Source organism: Microchirus variegatus (assembly GCF_963457635.1).
Source record: "Microchirus variegatus genome assembly, chromosome: 7".
Lineage (NCBI taxonomy): Eukaryota > Metazoa > Chordata > Actinopteri > Pleuronectiformes > Soleidae > Microchirus > Microchirus variegatus.
Genome location: NC_139808.1, coordinates 21728589 through 21751178, shown reverse-complemented (window position 1 = coordinate 21751178; position 22590 = coordinate 21728589). Strand labels below are relative to the sequence as shown.

General features: G+C 40.9%; 1 protein-coding gene across 1 annotated transcript in view; it reads left to right on the top strand.

The window, feature by feature from the left end:
* Positions 1-2091: 2091 nt before the first annotated feature.
* Positions 2092-22590, top strand: part of LOC310929649 (zinc finger protein 385A-like) — a gene marked incomplete at its 3' end in the record, with an annotated part of 41788 nt that continues 21289 nt past the window's right edge. The window contains exons 1-3 of the mRNA XM_083892466.1: positions 2092-2181; positions 15877-16022; positions 21321-21431. Coding sequence (XP_083748592.1) covers positions 2172-2181; positions 15877-16022; positions 21321-21431 — 267 coding nt within the window. The 5' untranslated portion in view covers positions 2092-2171. The remainder of the gene's footprint in view (positions 2182-15876; positions 16023-21320; positions 21432-22590) is intronic.

Below are 22590 nucleotides of genomic sequence, written 5' to 3'. Positions count from 1 at the left end.
CTTAACCCATATGAACCTCCACTGCCCCTTTTTGACCGCACTCTAGTATAAAACCACACTCTCAACTTCAGATTCCAGTCTATTCCAACTTAAAAATGTACTTAAAATACTTAATAATACTGAACGTTGTGTTACAAACTGAAGATTGTGCAGCATTCTTGTTTCAGAGACTTGCATCTGCTCTGTCACCTGTTTGTTGGCTGCGACAATGTTTAGAAAAACTCAACACTGGTTGGTGGTAAAACACATAATTGAGCTTATCCCCTCAAAGCCACAAATACTCTGTGTGAACCTGGGAATAGAACCCACCCTTCAGCGCTCTTTCTCTGAGAACCAGCGGAGACAGACACACACACACACATGCAGGATGGTATGTGTCACCTGAGTCCAAAGGTCCAGTTTCAGTTTTCCATGGTGACATCCATTAAAGTCATGCTGTGTCTGTCCTCCACCCTCAGACAGCCACATTAGCACCTGGCCCATTGACCACAACAATACACCTTGCTGCATTATTCAGCCCAACTCTACTAATGAGGAAACCTTATCTCTCTCCATCTCACTCTCACACACGCAAGCAAGCACGCACGCAAGCAAGCACGCAAGCACGCAAGCACGCACGCATGCACGCAAGCACGCACGCACGCACAGCTTTTCTTCTTAGCACTTTGCATCGACTTCCATTCATTTCAGCCTATACTTGCTTTATCCCTAACCTTAAAGTTAAAGCCGAACCTTCAACTTAATCAGAACTTAAATCTTAACCAGCTCCTCAGAAATGAGTTTCTGCCTCATTAGGACCAGGTTTTGGTCTCCATGAGAACTACTGGTCCTGACAGGTGTAGTGTTCATGCCAGAAAAGGTCACAAAAAATCACTTTCAATTGGTCAGGTGACATCATAGCCTGTTTTTTTTTTGGCAAAAAAAAGCATGATCCTCTAAAATGTTATCTTTACAGATGTGTATGTGCAGTAAGCTCAGTTCTTTTTTTGAGGTCATTCAGCTGCCTGTGGATATCCGTCAGCATCCACCTTCATCCTGCTGCTTCACCTAGTCTTCCACGCTGTCTCACCTTACACTTTCATCCCCAAGTCAGCCGACGTTAACCTCAATCTCCCTTTCCCCTCCCTCCAATGCTTCATCGAGTCTCTCAACCTGTCAGCCTCCATCTCTGTCCGTCTGCTTTCCTGTTCACACGGTTGTCTGGGAGGGCAACTACAGAGCTAACTCCGTCAGTGTTTCTTCTAAGTACACCACAGATCTTTGGGAAAACAGCCTGAAGGACAGGAAGAGAGAGAAAGACGACCAGAGGGGATTCACAGCCTCTGTGGGTTTTTTTTTTTTGCAAGGGCAAACATTAATGTACTCAGGTCATGTTTCAGATGCCGTCACTGTGGAGCGTGATGCAGAGAATTAAGTGAGAAAGAAAAGAAAGAAAGAGAGAGAGAGGGGGGGGAGAAAAAAAAAGGTTGTCAATAGTAAGCAGCAGAGGAGGGGGGTGACGGAGAGAAGTGGGGGGTAGAATTGACAGCAGCATTATCACCCTGCCTCCTGATTCAAATACCCCAAGAAAAACCTAAGCACTCTCTGCTCTCATTGGCCGAGCCTTCAACCAATCATGGCTTTGGACTGCAAGGTGCCTTTAAGTTATACCCAACCCCAAAATATGAGAGAGAGAGAGAGAGCGAGAGAGAGATGGTGGTGGTGGTGCAGAGATTCTTCCAGTGAGGGAAGCCTCTATCTCAGCTGTATCCTCTGGTGTTGCTCCTGCTGGAGTGAATACATAAGAGTGGATAAATCTCAGGCGTCCTTGCAGTAAACGGAGTGTTTGTTGTGTTGCAGTGCGTGCTGTTGCTGCTGCTGTTACTGCTGCTGTTACTGCTGCTGCTGCTGTACTCCTCCTCCTCCTCCTCCTCCTCCTCTCCACCTGGCTTAACAAGAGCCGCGTGTCTAGCTCTGAAGGACAAGAAGCATCTCATGTGCATGAGGCGAGCAGAGCAGAGCAGGAGAACAGGCACAGCACAGATGAATTGCAAAGTGATGGATGTCTTTTCCACGTTTGCTCTGAGTTTTAAGTTTTGAGGTTTGAGTCACCCGCAGTAGCTGATCAAAGAAGAAAAAGGAGTCCAGGAAGGAGATAACGTGCGGAGAAGTTGACAGTGGAAGGATACAGGATGATCTTGGGTAAGACAGTGCTGAAAAGCTTTCTGTCTTTTTGCAGTCAATTATTTTTCTTTTCTTTTTTTTTCTTTTTACAGTTAGGAAACATTCTCCTGTCAAGGTGATCATTCAAACTTTTAGCCGTGTGTGCTGCTTATCTCAGACGATCTGTTAACGCTGATATATAGTTCTTAATCAAAGGGTCGTCTTCTTTTGAAAATCTGTGGGGTTTTTTTGTTTTGTTTTTACTCTAGAGATTACAGAATGTACACTTTCATTTTTCGTGCATTTATTTATCCCTCCAGTCATTGCATTTTTCATATTATTCACAATATTAATACATAAGACAGTAAATACACAATGTCTAACACACATACACTTGCAGACACACAAGGACAGCAGCAATTTTAGTTCTCTTGAAAATGCGTTTTCTTCATTATTACTCACAAAGTGTGCCATAATTACACGGCACGCTTTGTAAATTTATAAGATATTAAGATAAGATAGAATGTCATTTCTAATGTTCCAACCTGACCCTAATTACTTTAAGACTGCTTACAATACAGTAAAATATGCATAAAACAATGCCTAAACAATGCATTTTTTGCAACAAAAATTAACACAGGGCACAGTTTAAAACAAATCTAAATGCAAATTCAGTTTTAACTGTGTTCAGTCAAAATGATTTTGTGCAATCAGCCAAAGCACAGGCCCCACAGTGCTGCTGAATTATTATTATGATTTATTTTTTTGGCTACAGACACACAGACTTTTTCATTTTCTCCTTTTCAATTTCAACGTTTCATTGTGCGAGTTTACAGATTATAACGCTAACCTCTATTGTGACAGAAAATGTGATTCACTACATGACCTTGTTCAGTGTTCACATGTGTGCTGACTCAGTATTTGACTATTTTTGTTTGCTTGCTCTTACCCCTCGCTTGAGAATTCATGTGATCTAATTGTAAGCTTGGGCTCGTGGTAATCCCTATCCTGGTGCAGAAGCTTTAACCCTGTGTACATTAGACACTGAAAACGCTGACATATGATCACCACAACTTGGGCTGATGGGGTTTTATACACTATATTGGTTTCCCTTCACTGAGACGGAGATGTAGCCCCAGAGACAGAAATAGTGTCCATGGAAGGTGATAACAGACCGTGTTGAGCAAATCGCTGGAAACTTTCCTCTCCTCTCTCTTTTCCTGCAGTGCATGACCAACAAAACCCTTTCTCTTCAGCCACAGCTGCAGCCACCGCCATCTAAACACTGTATTTTTTGGTCTTTTTGTCTAGAGGAAGAATTATAAATACGGCAACACAATCAGTGGTGGAGCATGAAAGAAATGTGCTAAAGCTGGCTCCTCTCCCTCAATGCAGAGCAGAGAGGAATGCAGTTTAGTAACTCGTGTGCGATTTTTATGATGAATATTTCAGACCCAGAGGTTTGAGGTCTTTATTTATTTAAAATCGAGCTGAGGCTTCCTCCAGCCTGATGCAAAGATCTCTCTCAGCACGAAGAAAAGTTAATGGCTTGCATCGTTGTTCAGTCAACCAGTAAAAAGTATATATAACATATATATATGTGTGTGTGTGTGTGTGCGTGCACATCAAAACACAAGGAAACCCCTCTTAATAATGAAGGACACAGAACCAGTTTGTTGTGACTTTCAAACCAAATGTGTAAAGAAGTGACATTTAAAAAGGAGGAATATCTAAATGACTGTATATTTTATAGTCTGTCCTCAAAAGGGGGGAAAAAACAACCTTGTTGTTGTTTAAATGCCAAAAAAAGAAGCTGTCACGGACATGATGGATTGATTTTAATCTCTCAAAAGTAATGGAAAATGTGGAGTGACCTTGAAAAGAGCAGAGGAGAAATTCTGGGATGATGTTTGAGCGAGCAAAGCATTTGTGACTTTAACAAATGACGCTGTTTTCTATTTAAGTACGACAATCATCGAAATTCTTCCCCTTTACACTAAGATCAGACCACATGATGTGAAGCTTGATGAGCCTGAGCTGACTGACGCGTATGTGATGCAGGGGGAAAATAAAAAACTGTGTCGTGGGTGAGACCGTTGACTTGTTTTTGGCAACCAGTATAGCAAGTGGGGCTCCTCGTGATGTCAAAACAAAAACAACAGTCAGCGTCCAACAACCAGCAAGGGCACAAACCACTTATTCAATCACAACAACAACACTCATGATAAAGGGTGATTAGTTCTGGTGAAGTTGAATTATTACTAATTAGTTTGCATGTCAAACAAGTTGCGAGAGATGCTAATCTACAGTTGGTGAGTGTAGGACTAGAGCAATAGTTACATCACAGTAAACACAAATGCTAAAGACCGTCTTGTTTTAGTAGTTATCTATTACTTATATATTTATAGATAACTTGATGAAATTAGATATTTCTGTGGACAAAAATATCTGTACCACATTTCTATGCTAAACTGCAGTAGAGACAACACTGCTTATGGAAAATCGCAGGTTAACAAAGGGATTATGACACACAAGGAGTCTGCTGCGTTGACCAAACTATAAAGATAGCACATGATATTGTGAAGTGTGACTGAAAAGACAGACTTCTATCACCCAATAATATATGTATTTTTGCAGTGAATCTCTGCTGTGATGATACTGTGATACTGTGAAGTTAAATCTCATAGTCGTTCTTGACAAATACACATTTGCTTTTCAGTTTGCACAACTCCTACACTCTTAGAAATACAAGTGCTAAGTAGAACCATATAAGGTTCTTCAGCTTCTCCTCATAGGAGAACCCTTTTTGGCTCCAGGTGGAACCTTTATAAAAAGGTTATAATCCTTTTGGAGGGTTCCACCAAGAACCCTTTTAAAACCCTTTATTCAGGAAAGGGGTTTTAAAAGGTTCTCTGAATCAAAATCTAAGAGTGTATACAAAGCCTTAACATTTGGGTGTAGAATTTACTTTTTTCGAATAATCTTATTCCAAAAAACTGGAGAAGCAACTCTGCATGTCAAAAATCTCTGTTTGTTGTTTACTGTCCTAAAGTTGTTTCAGACCACAGTCAAAGCGACAGCATGACTCTTAACCCATATAAACCATCACTGCCCCTTTATGACCGCACTATAGCATAAAACCACACTCTCAACTTCAGATTCCAGTCTATTCCAAAAATATAGCCTATCATTTCTGCCTAAGTGGAAAACATTATATGCTACATGCAGTACAGCTGAATAAATTCCCTTTTTGTTGACTTCTTTCCTTATTCTTTGACGTGGCGTGCTCTCTGCTGTATGAAAAGGTACAGAGATGCACCTGGCTTCCTATGTCTGATGCCATTGTTGTGGAAGTGTGTACTCCCGCTTTTGCCTTTGATTTTGTGTGTTTGCTTGCCTGCTTGTGTACTTTCCTGACTCGGGTTTCACTTCCTGCTGTTCTTCCAGATCCCTGCAGGTGTGTAAATTGATTTACGGACATATTAATAAAGTGGGACAGGGCTGGCTTTTATGTCCACATGGTGGATCTCTTGATGGCCCTCATCCTTGTGCTGTAGAGCTCTCTGTTTGCCTCCAACTGTGTGCATGACATGTTACATCGTGACCACATGTCCCTAAAGAGCTGGAGCATCAGAACAAGCAGATGTTCATATGTCTCTTTATGAGAGAAAAAGCCTATTAGTATCCAGCGTGTTTACATTAGTATAACCAGCCAGAACTCACAGTGCTATTAAAATTCATCTTTTATTTGGCTTTAAGGTCAATTTCAGTGTACTTTAATTTGGTCACTGATCGTCATAATATTTTCTATCATAACTATTAGGTATAATTAATTTTTAAATACAGCCTCAAGCAAATTAAGCATCACTGAAAATGAAGAGCTAAATCTCTACAGATTCAACGAGCAGTGCAGTTCAAATCTGCACGGTCATGTTTTTTTGGCCCGAACCTGTCTGATGGGATACCTAGCACAGTGGTCCTGCACCTAGTGGGTGGAGCTAGACACGATGGAGTCTGCTGATTGGTTAACAAAGAATTAGCAATAAAACAGGGTGACAACAGGAATGGAATGGAGGAAAACATGAATATATCCTGCATTATGACAGAGAGGCTATTTGTTTCATTTTTTTTAAACAAATAATATCATTATACAGCAGTGACGTGTCACGTTCTTCTTCTTCACTGAATTCATTGACTGACCACCAAACTGATGCATCCCCGGCCCAGAAGAAGCTTCACCTCCCATGGTGAAGATTTATGATTTGACTGGTGTCAGTTTTTGAAAATGGATATGAACAAATATCACCTTCAATCAAGAACATAATATGACCAGCTGTCAATCAGTCAGTGTCTACTAATCTATGTCAGACTTGAGCATTTATTTTCCTCACAAAGGAACAAAATTTACAATGTTCTAATGAAGACCTGGAACTACTGATTGATACCATTAACTCTAGGCGCCTAGAAAAATAGGCGCTCTGGTGATGAATTGCTCCTTCCATCCTTCTTAGGCTTCACTTTTCAAACTGGAAGGCTAGTCCAGTTTTAAACACAGACTGGCCAAGATCAACTTAATTAAAATGTATGAACATACAAACATAAAAAGCCACTGTGACACATTTTGTATGAGCTGAGTTCACTTCATTAATCCACAAAGGTGTGAGCAAAAACAGAGACATAAGATACACTAGTACTCCTAATGAAGCTTATCTACTGTGAAAATCTGCCCAATATCTGCCTGAGCAAAAACCTGAGTCCAACCACAGGTAAACACACAAAGAGCAGAGAAATCCACTTTCACCAGATATACTGCAGACAGACAAAATGTGTGTTTAATGTTCCATATAACAAATCCTCTTGTGTCAGGATTTGTGAGAATGCTAAAAAACAAGATATGACATGCTGACAGCCCGTGAGGGGAGCAGCAAAATCACCAAAGTTTGCTCAGGCATGAGTGATGTTTCCCATCTGACAGCTAAAGGTTAACCTGCAGGTTAACATGGCTCTTTACCTCCTCTGGTCACCTTGGACTCACCTCAAAACATGCGGCTCCCTCCCCCTCCTCTGGTGGTTTCCTACACCTCATCTCCCCTCCTTGTCCAGACCTCTTTTCCTCACTCAACTGACTCCATTCACTTAGCCCTAGTGCTATTATTTCTTCCCAAGCTGCTCTTTTCTTATCCTCTAACCAGACACTACAAAAAGATGGACGTGTTTGTTTGTTTTTTCATGGGGAATCAGGAGATAAAAAGTACAAACAAAGCAGTCATTAAATAATAATTATTTTAATGAGAGCAGTGCAAAAATCTCTTAGGAAGAACAAAAGTCTTCAATAATTACAAATACTGCATAAAATCAGAGAGTGAAGCTGCAGAAGGACTGGCTGATCTCAAGAGCACTGCAAACACACACACACACACACACACAGGTTTGCACAGCTATTCTTCTTAGGACACTGCGATGACCTCCATTTATTTGGACAGCCTGAACAAAGCCTGACCCCTAACCTTGACTATAACCAGTTAATGCCTAACCTTAACCTAACCACAATTCAAAACTTAACCAGCTCCTCAGAATATTAGGTTCTGCCTCATACTGTCGACATGAGGACTACTGGTCCTGACAAGGTCAGTGTTCATGCCAGAAAAGGTCCTCAAGGGGAACAAATACAAGTGCACACACACACACACACACACACACACACACACACACACACACACACACACACCCCCGCCCCCCCCCCCCCCCCCCCCCCCCCACACACACACACACACACACACACACACACACACACACACACACACACACACACGATTGAAGGAGGACTTCTGAGAGATGGGAGACGGCATTTAAGCCTGCATGGTCACTGAGGCGCAGAGCATCTATCATTAAAACAAAGTGTAGACTGAAATCAACTGTGTTCTCCTTCATCACTTCTCAGCTCTCTCCTCTTCACTATATCCTCTCCTCTGTGTCCAGATCCCACACAGTCCAACAGAACATTAAGCAGCATTGAGCCTTTAAGTTGCTCCTTTCAGAGCATTATAAATTCACATCACAAAGGTTTGCGTATGTGTGCGCGCATTGTGTGTGTGTGTATATATTGTCTGTCCCCCCGCTTGAAATAGCTGCCTGTGACTTGAGGGTAAGCTGAGCTGCAGTAAATTGGATTTCATGCTCAGTCCTTCACAGTAGCAGTATGCGACAGTTAGACACAGCTACCTTCCCCCTACAATTACGACAAAGTTAGTGCGGTTCCTTAGAGGTTAGACCCTCAGACGCAGTTGCGGTGCGTGCAAGTCACACAGGAGAGAACTTGGAGCAAATGATTTTCGTACAGTGTCAAGGAAAAACATTGGGAATTCCTGCCACACAACAAACAAACAAACAAACAAGAGGAGTGACAGATCAATTTGACTAATGATGATGAAGCCGTTGCTTGTTTAAACTGCCTGGTAACACTTTACATGACAATAAGTAACACAATTATAATAATGTAATGATAGGGAGGTCATTTATGGAAATGTAAATCTGTGGGAATAATTAGCTAATATTACATTAATACCATGTACCAAGTAATATCCAGGTCATAGCTGGATATATTGCATGCCAAAGTTTGTGAATCAAAATTAATCTATATAGAGTAACTATTACTATTACTTATGATTTATAGAGAAATAACATGGTATTATGAAGACATCCCTATTACACCTTATTTTAACTGGACTATAAAGTTTGACCAATTGACTTGAAGGTCCCATCAAAATCAAATTTTAATAATTTAAATCCTTATATTTGGAACTCTGGAGGCCCTATTAGCCGGTAAAAAGTGAAAAAAGATGACTTACTCATGTTTTTGTGGTCCTCCTCAGTCTAAGTACAGGTGATAAAATGCGTGATGTTGACTTCCGCGCTCATTGGGACGTCACAATGCGCTAAATTCCTGGAACTGTTGTGTCGCGGAGCTCCACTTTGTCCGTAAAACACGCAAGAGTGCTGACAAGGGCAACAGAATCCGAAAACCGGAAGTCCGAAAAAAAATTCTAGTTCGAGTTCGCTGATGCTATGGCTAGCGCAAGTCAATGATACATGTTAGCATGGCATTAAAAACACTCATACCGACTCCACAGTGCACCCGAGGCAAATCGATTGTAACGGCAGACTATCGATGTACATATCTGTGTTGATAGAATAATATTTGAAACAAAACTAACGCATCGCATGGATTTTTGAGGGACTACTTTCTCAGCACTATACTTCCGGCAGCGGAATTAGTCCGCCGCTGCCGGAAGTATGATGCGCTGCTGCTGAAACATAAATCCTTCAAATTGCAAGGTTGGTTTTATTTCAAACATTCTATCAACACAGATATGTACATCGATAGTCTGCCGTTACAATCAATTTGCCTCGGGTGCACTGTGGATTCGGTATGAGTGTTTTTAATGCCATGCTAACTTGTATCATTGACTTGCGCTAGCCATAGCATCAGCAAACTCGGCAACTAGAAGAACAGAATTAAATTTCTTGAAAACGTCTCCAGACGTCTCCATCACACCGGCTGAGTTGGAAAATAGGTATTATGTCCAAAATTCCGAACTATCACTTTAAGTTTTATTTTACTTTTTTACTGAACAGGGCTGTTTTGGCAGGGTGATTGAACTGCTGTGGTGCTTCATCCATATGCTATTTTGACCAAAGCATGTCACAGACATCATTTAGATGCAGATGTGAGGGGGCTGGCAGGCAGCGTGTGCCAAGTGTAGAGCCGAGCGGACTGCATCTAAAGGTGTCTGTATTCATTATTTCTTCTCAATGTATTTCTCTTTTTTGTTTGTTGTTGTTGATGATGTGGTGTTTCTGACCCCATCAGATTCCTTCTGTTCAACGGCATGTCACCCAGTCTCCTGTCCCCATCCCTCCTGCTCCCATCACACAGTACAAAGATGGAGGCAGGAGAAGAATAGTGAGCGGCTCCAGCGGCGTCACTGACATTGACATTACCTCTGTGATCATTGAGCCTAAATTGGCTAAATGAATTGCCAATTTGAGAGGCTTTAGTCACCGCATAGCGGTGTGTGCCTGTGTGTGCATGCACTGGAGATTGTGAAATCTACTGTGACGATAAGATTCTGTCCCTGGTCTCTCCTCCTGTCTCTTCATTTTTGTACAACTACCTCTCTCTCACACACACAATCTACACAAAAATTCAATAAGCCATTACACAGACATTGATCTTTTTCTCACCCAAACATTTGCATTAGAAAAAAAAGGCAGTTAGATGAAGGGGCTGGGTGAGACCGCGCTGTCTGTTCGTTTTCGAGGAGAGAGGGCGCAATGGACAGTGAGGCCTGGATTTATAGAGTTTGGCAGTGCTTTAACACTTTAACGCTCCTGAGAATGTGTCCAATCAATGCACTCCCTCCCAGTGCGTTCCCTTATCTGATGTCATTGTAAATCACTCAGGAGGAGGGTAGGTCAGGGGATCCTGCCGCTGCGCTCACACTGTATCGGGCTGCTGTGGGATGGTGCAGAATATGACACTGAAAACACTGTGTGCCGAATTTTAATACATGACAGAGGACTCGCTTTGACCTTTCCATTGTAATGTGGCGTATAATGAGCTGCAGTTTTAACAAAAGTGTGTCAGGAATATGCATCATTAACCAGAGATGAAACAATAATGATTCTTCTCATCTCTCTTATTCTTGTGAGACATTATTGCTCCACTATTTTACAGTTAACCTTATGCTTGAACAAATGTAGTGTAAAGGCCAAAACTAACAATGAATCAGTCCTTTCAACAGTATTGCATATAATCCTCTCATCTCTACTATTAAAAACACATCAGAAAAGACACGGACGTTGCCAGTGGCCACATCCAAAAAACACCAATTATTCCTGTTAGATTAATGCTTTGTAAAAACAACCATTTCCAGCTGTTTTAGTGAATGATGCAGGCATTTGGAGGATGTAGTTGCACCTCGCAGCAAGTTTGCAAATTCAACTATGGAAACCTTCAGAAAACATAAAATGCCTTCTCCTGAGTGAATGTTTGTCCATCCTGGGTTCCTGTAGGAACATGACCGTATAACTGGGGAGATTGTGATGTCTCATGTAGATATAAAGGGCTCATCATGCAAAAATACATGAAAACAGAAAATCTAAATATTAAATAAAATATTACAGCAGCTATAAGCCCCGCATCCACAAACCCCAGTGTCATTTTAGGCCCCGTTCACACGAGGACAACAAAATATTTTATCGGAAGTGCCTTTCGATTTAGACAGTGACGGCGTTTTGGGGCCTTAAAAACATCTGAAACCACCCTCCAGAGTGGAAAACTTGAATACATGCACCAGTACAGGGAAATAAACATGTCGGATTATATTACAAAATTCTTCTTATTACCAGTGGTAGCCATGTTTTGGTTTTCTCAGTGCAGATAAGAGAAGAAGGAAGATTCTACACATGCGCTCAGAAATGGCGGTGTTGTGTGATAGTGTATCACAGCACCACCTAGCTGCCTGGCATGAATACCCAATCAAATTCCACACACTTTTGCATGACGTTATGCACGCAGATTTCCTCCCGAAAAGGCGCACCTCAACGCGGGATAAACCGTGAAGACGCAACGCCGCTTCTGTTCAGACGGTCATCATGTAAATGTAGCCTTAGTTTAGTGTATTAAGATCCATTTTAAAGCATCTATTCTTCCTGGGTTCCACCAACAATCATACAATATATTCATATTTTACATCACATTTTGATCACAGAGAAGACTAAACATACACATTTTCTTGAGTGATATGTTATGCAGCTCTGTCTGTACATTATCATTCGTTTGAAAGAGTTTGTGCTTTAGGTGATATATGTACAGTCCTGCTCACCATTATTGGCACCCATGAAGTTTAAGTACATAATGTGGAATATCTCCTGAAAAAAATGAATCAAGTGAAACAACTTTTTTTCGATAGAGAATTTGTGTTTTATACAAAAGAGCAAATGATGAATGAAACAACAATTTAAAACAATAAACAATGGGGGGAAAAATAGGAAAACTTAAAGCTTGCTGTGTCACTGATATTGGCACCCTTTGCTGTAAATGAGTATGGAAACACATTATGACTCACCTGTGATAAATTGTCTGTGCTGTCCATGTGACATGAATTAGCTAATGGATGATGACTTCTGTGTTTTAAAAAGCCACCTGTTATTCCCAGTTCCTTTGTCACAATGGTGAAGACAAAGGAGCTGTCTGACATCAGAAGGGCTATTAGCAAACACAAGGCCTCCAAAGGGTATAAGGCCATCTACAAAGACCTTGGTGTCCCTGTTTCAACAGTGCGTAATTTTATTAAGAAGTTTGCTAAGCATGGTACTGTCAAGAACCTACCTGGACGTGGGGGGAAGAGAAAAATTGATGAGAAAAGTCTTCAAAGGTTTGTGCGAATGGTGGAAAAAACACCACTTCAAACATCCAAAGACCTGAAGGCCAACCTGGAACAGTCTGGGGTCATAGTTTCAACAAGTACCATACGCCGCACACTAAACCGAACAGGGCTTTATGGGCGAAGGCCAAGGAAGCTGAGCAAAAGACATAAAAGGGAACGGCTGATCTTTGCCAAAGAGTACCTGGACAAACCGCAATCCTTCTGGGAAAATGTTCTGTGGACAGATGAAACAAAAATAGAGCTTTTTGGCAATGCACATTGACAGTTTGTTTACAGACGGCACAATGAAGCCTACAAGGAAAAGAACACCCTACCAACAGTTAAGCATTGTGGAGGATCCATAATGCTGTGGGGCTGCTTTGCTGCATCTGGTACTGGAGACCTTGACTGTATCACAGGAATCATGAAATCAGAGAATTATCAAGCGATTTTAGAGCAAAATGTCCTATCCAGTGTAAGAAAACTTGGTTTGAGTCGAAGATCATGGGTCCTCCAGCAAGACAAAGACCCAAAGCACACATCCAAAAGCACACAGGAATGGTTGAAAAGGAAAAAATGGACTGTTTTAAAAAGGCCAGCAATGAGTCCTGATCTTAATCCGATTGAAAATCTTTGGGGTGAGCTGAAATCTGCTATTGGGAAAAAGAACCCTGCAAACATTCAAGAACTTGAACAGATTGCAAAGGAAGAGTGGGAGAAAATACCAGTTGAGAAGTGCAAGAACCTTATAGATGGCTACAAGAAACATTTGGAGGCTGTCATCACTGCCAAAGGGTGTCCAACCAAATATTAAAGAGGGGTGCCGTTATTGCTGCACATTATGTTTTTTCTGTTTCTTCTTTGAAATTACAATATGTAAGTTGAAAAAACTAATTTCTTTGTTAAATTACTTTGGACCTCCAATTAAAAGATCTTGGTGATATAAATGTGTTACATTTCCATTTATTTCTGAAGATATTGTACAGGTTATGCAAAAAATGAAGGGGTGCCAATAATGGTGAGCAGGACTGTATATATATATATATGACATTTCTGACAGAAGTACAGTCATCTGTTCTAACTGCACTCATTTGTTCTATGATCACAACATAATGCATGTGTGGCTCTGTTTTGCACAATATGCGCATTTTTTTTCATGGGGGCAGGTCAGCATGTGTGAGTGGGGGGGGGGGGGGGGGGGGCACAGCAAAATGAAGTGTGGGCACGGGTGACTGCAGGGGGGCCCCGGCCCACCATGGGGGGGCCCAGTTTTACCAACGGAGCAATCTGACTTATTACTATTGTTGTTATTATTTATTTATTTTATAACATTCCCAAATGTATTTTTATCTCTCTTGTGTGCATTCCCTCGTGATGTCCGGTGTTGAGTGTTCACTAGGTGTGAACCACGGTGTGTTGTTACCACAGTGGGTTTATTTTTTCTCCCCCCCTCTCTGTGCAGACCTGGCTGTGGTTGGTTTAGAGAGGTGATAATGGCTGTGGGATTCGTCTGAAGGACATTTAACCAGTGTGACCTCCAATTTTAAACGCTTTTTTTTTTTTCGCCTTCTCACTCTAAACTCTACACACACACACATTAATTAAATCCATTAATACCCTATGCATATAAGTTCTAAGACAAGTTAGAGTTTTTGTTCCTGCACATTTGATTCATGAACAGATCTATGTAAAAGTCAAAACGCATCGTGTTGCTCCTGACAGATATTGTACCTGCTATGCAATAAATAAACCACATAAATATATAACAGACAAGAGCTATAGTGGAGCTTCAGCTGCCTCCGCCGTCCAAGGACTGAGACCGTCTGAAGAGAAATGCAAAGAGAGACTTTCCCCTCCATCTATTTCTGTTCCTGACAACACATTCTTTACGTCTCCCTGCTGTCAGTGAATGAAGCCTCCGCCGCTGGAACCAAAATAGCCTTTTCTTCCCTCGTTTTAACAAACGACCAATTCTTCTTTTCACATGCAACAGAAACAACAACAAAATTGTTAAGTAAAGTGGAAGCAATAAAGGAAAGATTATACAGAATCTCTACGTAGTCAGATCGGGCCTGAAGCTCCCTGCTCGGTTTTTTTTTACGCTAAAGAGAACAACTTTGGGAAGCAGAAGTGGAATGGAGAGGGCGAAACTGAAAGAGGATGAGGAGAGGGAGGAACAAAGCAGTGAGGAGGACGTACATGAGTGATACAGAGGCAGGCCGACAAAATAAAGCACCATGAAATGGGGATGTAAGATGAGGCTTGGTGAGACAGAGAGAGAGAGAGAGAGAGAGAGAGAGAGGGTAAAAAACGATATCTGCAGCAAACCAGCTGTAAGGCTTAAGGAGCTTAGCTCTCCTGCCCATCACACAAGACTCCGCAAGTGCAGGCATTCACTGCTGCTGAGCTACTACTGAGGGAAGAGTCAGCAAGAGAAGCAGTGAGAGGAGGTGCGTAGGTGGATGGTGGAGCTCTACATGGGAAAATGGCGCAGCCGGGAGAAAAAACCCTGAGTATTTAATGTGTATGTTATACAGTAGTGAGAACATGTTATGAGAACCTGTCCTGATACGATGCTCTGACATTTAAACGTGCCTATACAAATCAAATATGAAACTGCACAGTGAATAGTGTGTTGCCTGCACGGACTCATTTAAAAAGACAACATTTTGATCACAGTAAGAGCTTTGACATGTCAGAGTCATAATCTTTTAGTGACGCTTCTTTGCAGCAAGGATGTGTGCGTTATTTTTCATCATCTGAAATGAATATGGTTTCTTTGCTCCAACAAATTTAATCATTAAAACTGAGTCATTTTGACATTTTCCATTTCTGGTAATTTGGTAAAAAAAAGATCGACATATTACAGATTAAACATGTACTCGATTAATCATGAAAATAATCACACCAGATTAATCAATTATGAAAAGAATCGTTAGATGCACCCCTAAATACTCAAATAGACTTGGAACACGCAGCATGTCAAACCTTGCAACAGATCGGTATCAGCACACACCTTGAGAATAGAAACGTTGGAATATGAGAAACGTTTCATTCTCTTCATTACTCTTGGTAAGACAGTAAATAAGCCGATTTCCCAAAAGGTCAAACTATTCCTTTAAGATAATGTTTCACTTGAGTCGTGGTATATATGTTTTAATATCACCCCTTTTGCAAAGAGATTTTGTTTTCAGTTACTGCCTCAATGAGGGCAACACTTGTGTGAGTGTATATCATTTATGAGGCTTTATGATTAAATCTTCATCAGTGTTTAATAATGTTCCTGTTTGTGTATCTTCCACAGGAAGTGTAAACCGACCGGGGCCGGTCCCTGCCTTCCTCAGGAGCCCGCCTGTCCTACCACCCCCACTGGATATGAAGACCTTCCTCCAGTTCCCCATGGAATCACCTCATCCAGCCAACATTGGCCTTTTCCATAACCTAACCACAGTGAGTGCTCACAGACTCTCCTGTACACAAGCCCATGAAAAAGGTGAACACTTGTGTGTCCATACACACAAGTGTTCACCTTTTTTTGCTCTTAAACAGAAGGCTGTATTCATGTGGGTGAAGAGCTGTGATAAGTGCGGTGGATATATACCGAGTAAACCAAAATGATAAGGTGACTGGCTGTTTACTTTTTCATACAGCTGAGTGAGTTTCAGGATAATTGAGAAAATGCCCGGGCAAGTGTTTTACTGCAATAAAATGAGTTACAGCTAATCAATTGTATAAGAAGCACAGGCTGTATTCTCCACAGTCAGCATTTTCTGTGGCTCCTTTTCATTTCTAGATTGGGTTTCATGTGAAGGTCAGCATGGTGACAAACAGACACACACACACGCACGCACGCACGCATGCACACACACACACACACACACACACACACACACACACACACACACACACACACACACACACACACACACACACACACACACACACACACACACATTACCATTCAGCTGATCTGCATGCACTCAGGCAGAATGACCCCTCCGCAAGTTTATACTTCATCCTGCTTTGTCAAGGATATTGAGTATGCACCACCGATACACTTACATTCAAATAATCACGTGTATGCACAGTAACATTTAAACAAGTCTGCCAGTGATGGATGACTAAGTCGGTGCTCAGCCTGCTCATCCAGAGGACACAGAGACAGACACCGTCTGACAGAAACACTCAATTATCTGTGGCAGCTGTGGCTTAATGTTGACTGAGTAGTGTTGATTGTTAATGTAAAGAGCTAATCAGCTAGGTTTTGTTTTTCTTTACAAACTGCGAGTCAGTCACCGAGTAGCATGACAGCAGACCTATTTAAAGGTCCAGTGTGCACCATTAAGGAGAGTTTACCGACAGGAGAGGGCAGGGATGTTACTGAGTTTGGGTATTGTTCAAGTTTCTTGGGGTGCCGGGGTGCCATATGTTGGATAATAACAAAATTAACTAGATAGGTTTTGTAGCATTTTGTAGCACTTTTATTTACGGCACAACCTAATGAACGTGTTCCAAGTTTCGTTCATGTACGTTAAATCCGATAGGAGATGACCTACTAGCACTTATTTGGAGTATAATATAAAGGCCCATTCCCTGATGTGCTGGGGTAAAGGCCCTGGGAGACTTCCAAAGTATGGGTGCGTGTGGACAGCGCGTGCCTAAAATGAATCTCCGCGGAGTATAAGCCCCACTCACCAAGCAGAAAAAACATTTTGACAACAGAAGTAGAACAAGGATAGTCTTCCGAGCCTCGACCTGGCGACCCTGGAACACCCTGACTCTACTGCCTAACAGGCCTTTCAGCTGTGAACCACTACAACAAGACATCCGAGGGAGCTGTAGCATTGTCCTCTTCTTCTTGCGACGTGCGAGTATACCAAGGTCCTTAAGGGAGGGGGTGAGAGGAGGAGTCCTACGTTTGTTGCAATCACTCTCATCATTTAAATCTGAAATAAAGTGTCATCTTAAAAATAAAATAAAATAAAAAAGCAATGGAGGAGAATGGGAACAGAACTGCAGGATCATGTACCTGATTAAAATCTCCCATCAATGCACTCAAATGCAAACACACACACAGGTAGTCACGTCTTCACCCTCACACGTTGGCACAGAAACACATGTACAGACGTAAACAGCTTTTGGTGGTTTCCTTTTTCGGGTTTCCACATGAAAAACACTCAACAAGGGAGATAGGAGTGGGGGAAAAAAAGGGAGACTTAAGTCTATAAATATTTCTAACAATTGAGTCAAGCAGGGTTTAAGTTTTCAGAGCAATTACACTATTCCCCCTGGTGCCTGGAGCCTGAGAGTGTAAACAGTCTCTCATTTGGCTGCAGACGTTCACAGTCTGAGCAGGGGATGAGAGGCTGAGTAAAACCACAGTGTACTTCTGGCTGCCTAATGAGGGCAACACCCAGCGCTGTGGTTGTTCCACTCTGCCAGTGGGTCAGAGAGCTCACACAAGTTCATTCTTGTCGTCTCATAATCGGGGAACAAACATGTCATTATATGGCTACGTGGTATAATTCGGTGCTTGATAAGAGAACAACAAGCTGGGTTCGATATTTTTGTAAACCAACATGGTTTTTGCAATTTGAATTGTTTTATTTCTTGAAATAAATGTATTGTTTTATTCATGTATTCATTGTCTTCTGCACATGAGGGTCACAGGGGGGCTGGAGCCAATCCCAGCTGACAGAGGGCGAAAGACAGGGCTTCTTATTGAGTCAGCATTTATTATTTCTTCCTAATATTCTTCATATTCTTTTTATGTTATGTTGTTATATACAGAATAAATGAATAAACTGAACAGGAATCTCTGCTCTTCTTCATCGGTCCTGTTTATATTTAACTGGGAAACACTTAACATTACAGTTCATTAACAACATGGTAATAGTCGAGTAGCAATTCTGTAATGGGTTAATATTCTGGTAATACTATCTCATCCTACATGTCTAATTTAATTTCCAAGTCATAGTTTGTATTAATAAGAGCACTGGTGTAATAAGGGGATAATGTTACAGTAACTAACACCTGATAAAAATAACTGACAGTAGAACTGGAGGCCAAGGTAATGGCATTTCTTAAGTTTCACATGTTATTCATATTCATGTTAGATCTCTGGATGAAAGCATAATATGTACATAGTGTTGATAGAACAGGTCAAGCATACAAAGGGAAACAAACAAGTACACAAATACACCATGAGAGAACAAAACAAAGCAAGCCACAGACACAAAAAAACAAAAAGAAAAGAAAACACGATCATTCATACACATGGAGAATGCAGCTATAATCACTGATTTCCAGGTAACACTTTAAATATAACATGAACACTATGACCTTGAAGCAAAGATTATGTGTAGGGCATTTAGGGGGAGGAGTTTCAAGGCTGAAGCTCAGTGATGATCTGGGCCCATATTTATCAAGCGTCTTAGAATTACTCCTAAGAACCCTGCTAAGAGTAGACTTATGAGTAAAAAAATTATTCGCTGAAATTTGCACTTAAAAGTTAGTTATCAAGCGTCTTACTCACACTTTCAATGAAGTTTAGGACTGAATCTTAAGTGTTACTCTCAGAGCTGAATTATGACAGTACTATGTGCAGTATATGGAATTTTAGGTTACGTCACTTCCGTGTCCATAGAAATTACCAATCACGGAAGGAAATCCCTTGTCTAAGAATAAAGAAATATCGAGATTCTCGAGCACTCGCATGTGCCAGACTATGCTTGTCATTGATTTATTAATGACCACTACCTATCAACGGGTTGCATTGTGATGTCAGAAAACCTATCTGCGGTCCACAAGGACCAAGGCTGAACCACCACAAGACATAACAACCTGGAACTAATAGTGCACCAGTTTGTAAGACGCACCACTACCAGAGGCAACACATTCCTCACCAAGAATTAAAAAGAATGGTGAGTGACAAAACAACAAATTAAATATTTGTTATAGGATGTGTCGGAATGGTTTTGAATTGTGGATTTGGTCCATGATTTGCTTTTATTTTAGCCATTTTGCTGTAGTTTTGGTGGTTATGATTATTTCTTTCCGTGTGTGTAGTTAGTAACACTTTAGATTTAACCTGCATTTGTCTCATTAAAGACAGTCGTGATCACTGACAGTATAATTAATATCAGGTTTTGATTAATTAATGAGTGAAGTTGCTGTTGAGTTGTAGGCTGTTATTACCTAAAAACTTATAGGCGTTACGGTAGCTATGCTGTTCAATCCAGGCTGTGGTGTTGGGTTGTAGATTTTTCTTTTTTCTTCTTCAGTCTTTTGCGTTAGGGTTGCATAATTGACATTAAAATCCTCGTGTGTAGACTGTGTTTGTGAAAGAGATCGTGTCCGTGTGAGTGCGTGCGTTCATTGCGGCCGCTGCTGTTAATTGATCTAATGTGTTTTACTCTGAGACGAATGTGCGCGTGTCAAAATAGCAACAATCATGCAAGCACGATGATGAGAACCCACCAGCAAAAACATAAATTGGCGCCCCTGTCGTTTGATCAGCTGCTCGTCATCTAACAAAGCCAGGACATCCTTCTCACCTCAGTGCCATCATCCCCTGCTGCTTACTCCTAACCACTTAAGACACCTCTGGAGGTCTCTTAAATATCTGGAAAAGTAGGAGTTATTCTTAGACTTAAGAAAGTTGATGAATAGCTTTTATTCTTAAGTTTGAGAGTAGGACTAAATTTCACAAATTCTCAGGACTTAAGTGTAAAACTGCACTCTAAGACACTTGATAAATACGGCCCTAGGTCTTCACAGTAGCAGCTCCCAAAATGTGGAATGGTTTGTTGCTTCAGAGCACGACAGGCCAGATCAATTTCTGTTTTTTTAAATTATTACCAAGCTATTACTTTGTGAATAACATGGATTTACAGTAATATTATGTCATCATTACCTCAATATGACAAAGTAGGGCTTGGATTGTAATAGAATAACACTATCATAAAGGTTTTATTATATCAATATAACACACATAACTGGAATGAATGTGTTGCCTCAGATTTGTGTTTTTTTTGTGTTTTTTTTTCAATTTCAAAGTTTAAAACCTCAACATTTCATTCTCTGATATTCCTGGTGATAATTTCGAGTGATGGGAGACTTATATTATATTAATATTATTATATTGCAAAAAGAAATAAGATGGCAGTCTTATAACATTGCCTTACTATTACAGGATGTATTACTATAACTAACACTTCAGTTAATCAGGAAGCTTGTTTGAATTGAACAAAAAAACATTTAATCTTTTATCAAAAGTACTGCACCAACAATAATTCTATTGTTTTATGCAACTCCGGGTTGTTGTTTTTTTTAGTTTCAAAAAGAGGAGTTTCTGTTGGAACCAAACATACAACATACAGTACAAATGTGTGGAAACAAGGAGTCTGTAATTAGGTCCTTCTAGCACCAGCATGATTTGAAGCGTTTGAACAGCACCCAAGAACTCAGGCACAGACAGCAGGACCAGCTGCTGCTGAGAAAAACACACACCCTCCTGTCCACATCAATCACCGCTGCCTTTTCAATTCACTCTTTCCCACTCTTTATTTAATCTCCCAGATTCCTCCCTCTTCACTGGCTCCCCCTCACCTTCACCTTCACCTGCACCTTCTTTTTTTATATTCTCGCCCACATTATGAAGCCAAATCTTTCAGGACACTGCAGTTAGGACAAACACTGAAACACTGCCTGAATCTTTGATGAGAGCTGTGCGTTGTCTCTCCTCAGATGGACCCCATCCAGAAGGCTGTGATGACGCACACCTTTGGGCCACCGATGGTCAAGACAAAACGGCCAGTCATCTCCTGCAATGTCTGTCAAATACGCTTCAACTCAGAGGTAGGAAATGCTTAAAAGGCTTAAAAGTGGGTTTTTCCTTTTCAAAGGCAATAGCCGAAGTGTTTGATAATCACCCAAACAGCAATAGTACAAAACTATCAGAGTATAACAAATTGGAAATTTGCTTTTGTGAGGTTTACACTTATTTAACCCGTTTTGCGTTTTCCATCCGGAGCTGTATCAACCAAATTCAACTTGTACATGCAGGTCTACACAGCCCACAAGACACATTAATCACAATTATTACTGTACAATTAGCAGATCTACGGTGTTGTGTTTCCTCAGTGTGTAAGTATAGTCTGTACATAATAATGGACGTACAGTCCTCCAGTTGTGAAACCTCAAGATTCACAATTTGACCAGCGATATTACAGCTTTTGTAGCTGCAACCAGAACCAGGCACTAACTGGTACTAATGATACCAGCTGTCAATCACACTGGTGTCCACTCATATGTGTTGTGAATTGTTATATTCCTCTAAATGGGAACTCCATTTTAAAAAACTGACATCATGTGCTATTGAACATGACCCGAAACTAGCAATTAAGGGCATTAACTCCTCAGGAACAGTGTTTATAAATCAAGCATGGAATGGCCTTCCATTCAACTTCTTGCAGCCAGTGGTTTTGCACTCTGGTGGCTCACTGCTCTGTTCATCCTACTCCCTCAGTAGGGCAAAAGGCAGGGTCACACACTAGAAAGGTCATCAGTCCAACACATCATACCAGTATGAAAAAGACTTCTAATAGTAGTAAAAGTACAGGCAAGGTTTTAACATCACTATACATGCCATAAATAATGTTTAACTGTACAGCTATTCAAATGAGAATATAATGAACACTTGAGGTCATAGTCATGTGGTGATAGACTTTTCAAATGGTGAATCCAAAAGTGTTCTATTCTTGAATGTAAAACCTTCCTACCTCTCTTGCAGGGAGAGACACATTTTCACTATCAATATACATGAGAGAGGAACTCCGATGTTTAAATGCAACAAGGTCTGCTGCTGCTGGATAGTTGTTCTTATTTTTGCATTGAATTGTTCTTCTGTGCTCTACAATTCGTGTTAAAAACACTTAGAGGTATATTTCCATGGCACCATTATTTTTATTGAAAACTTTGGTCGTTATACTCCACTAACTGAAAAACTGAACCTTGA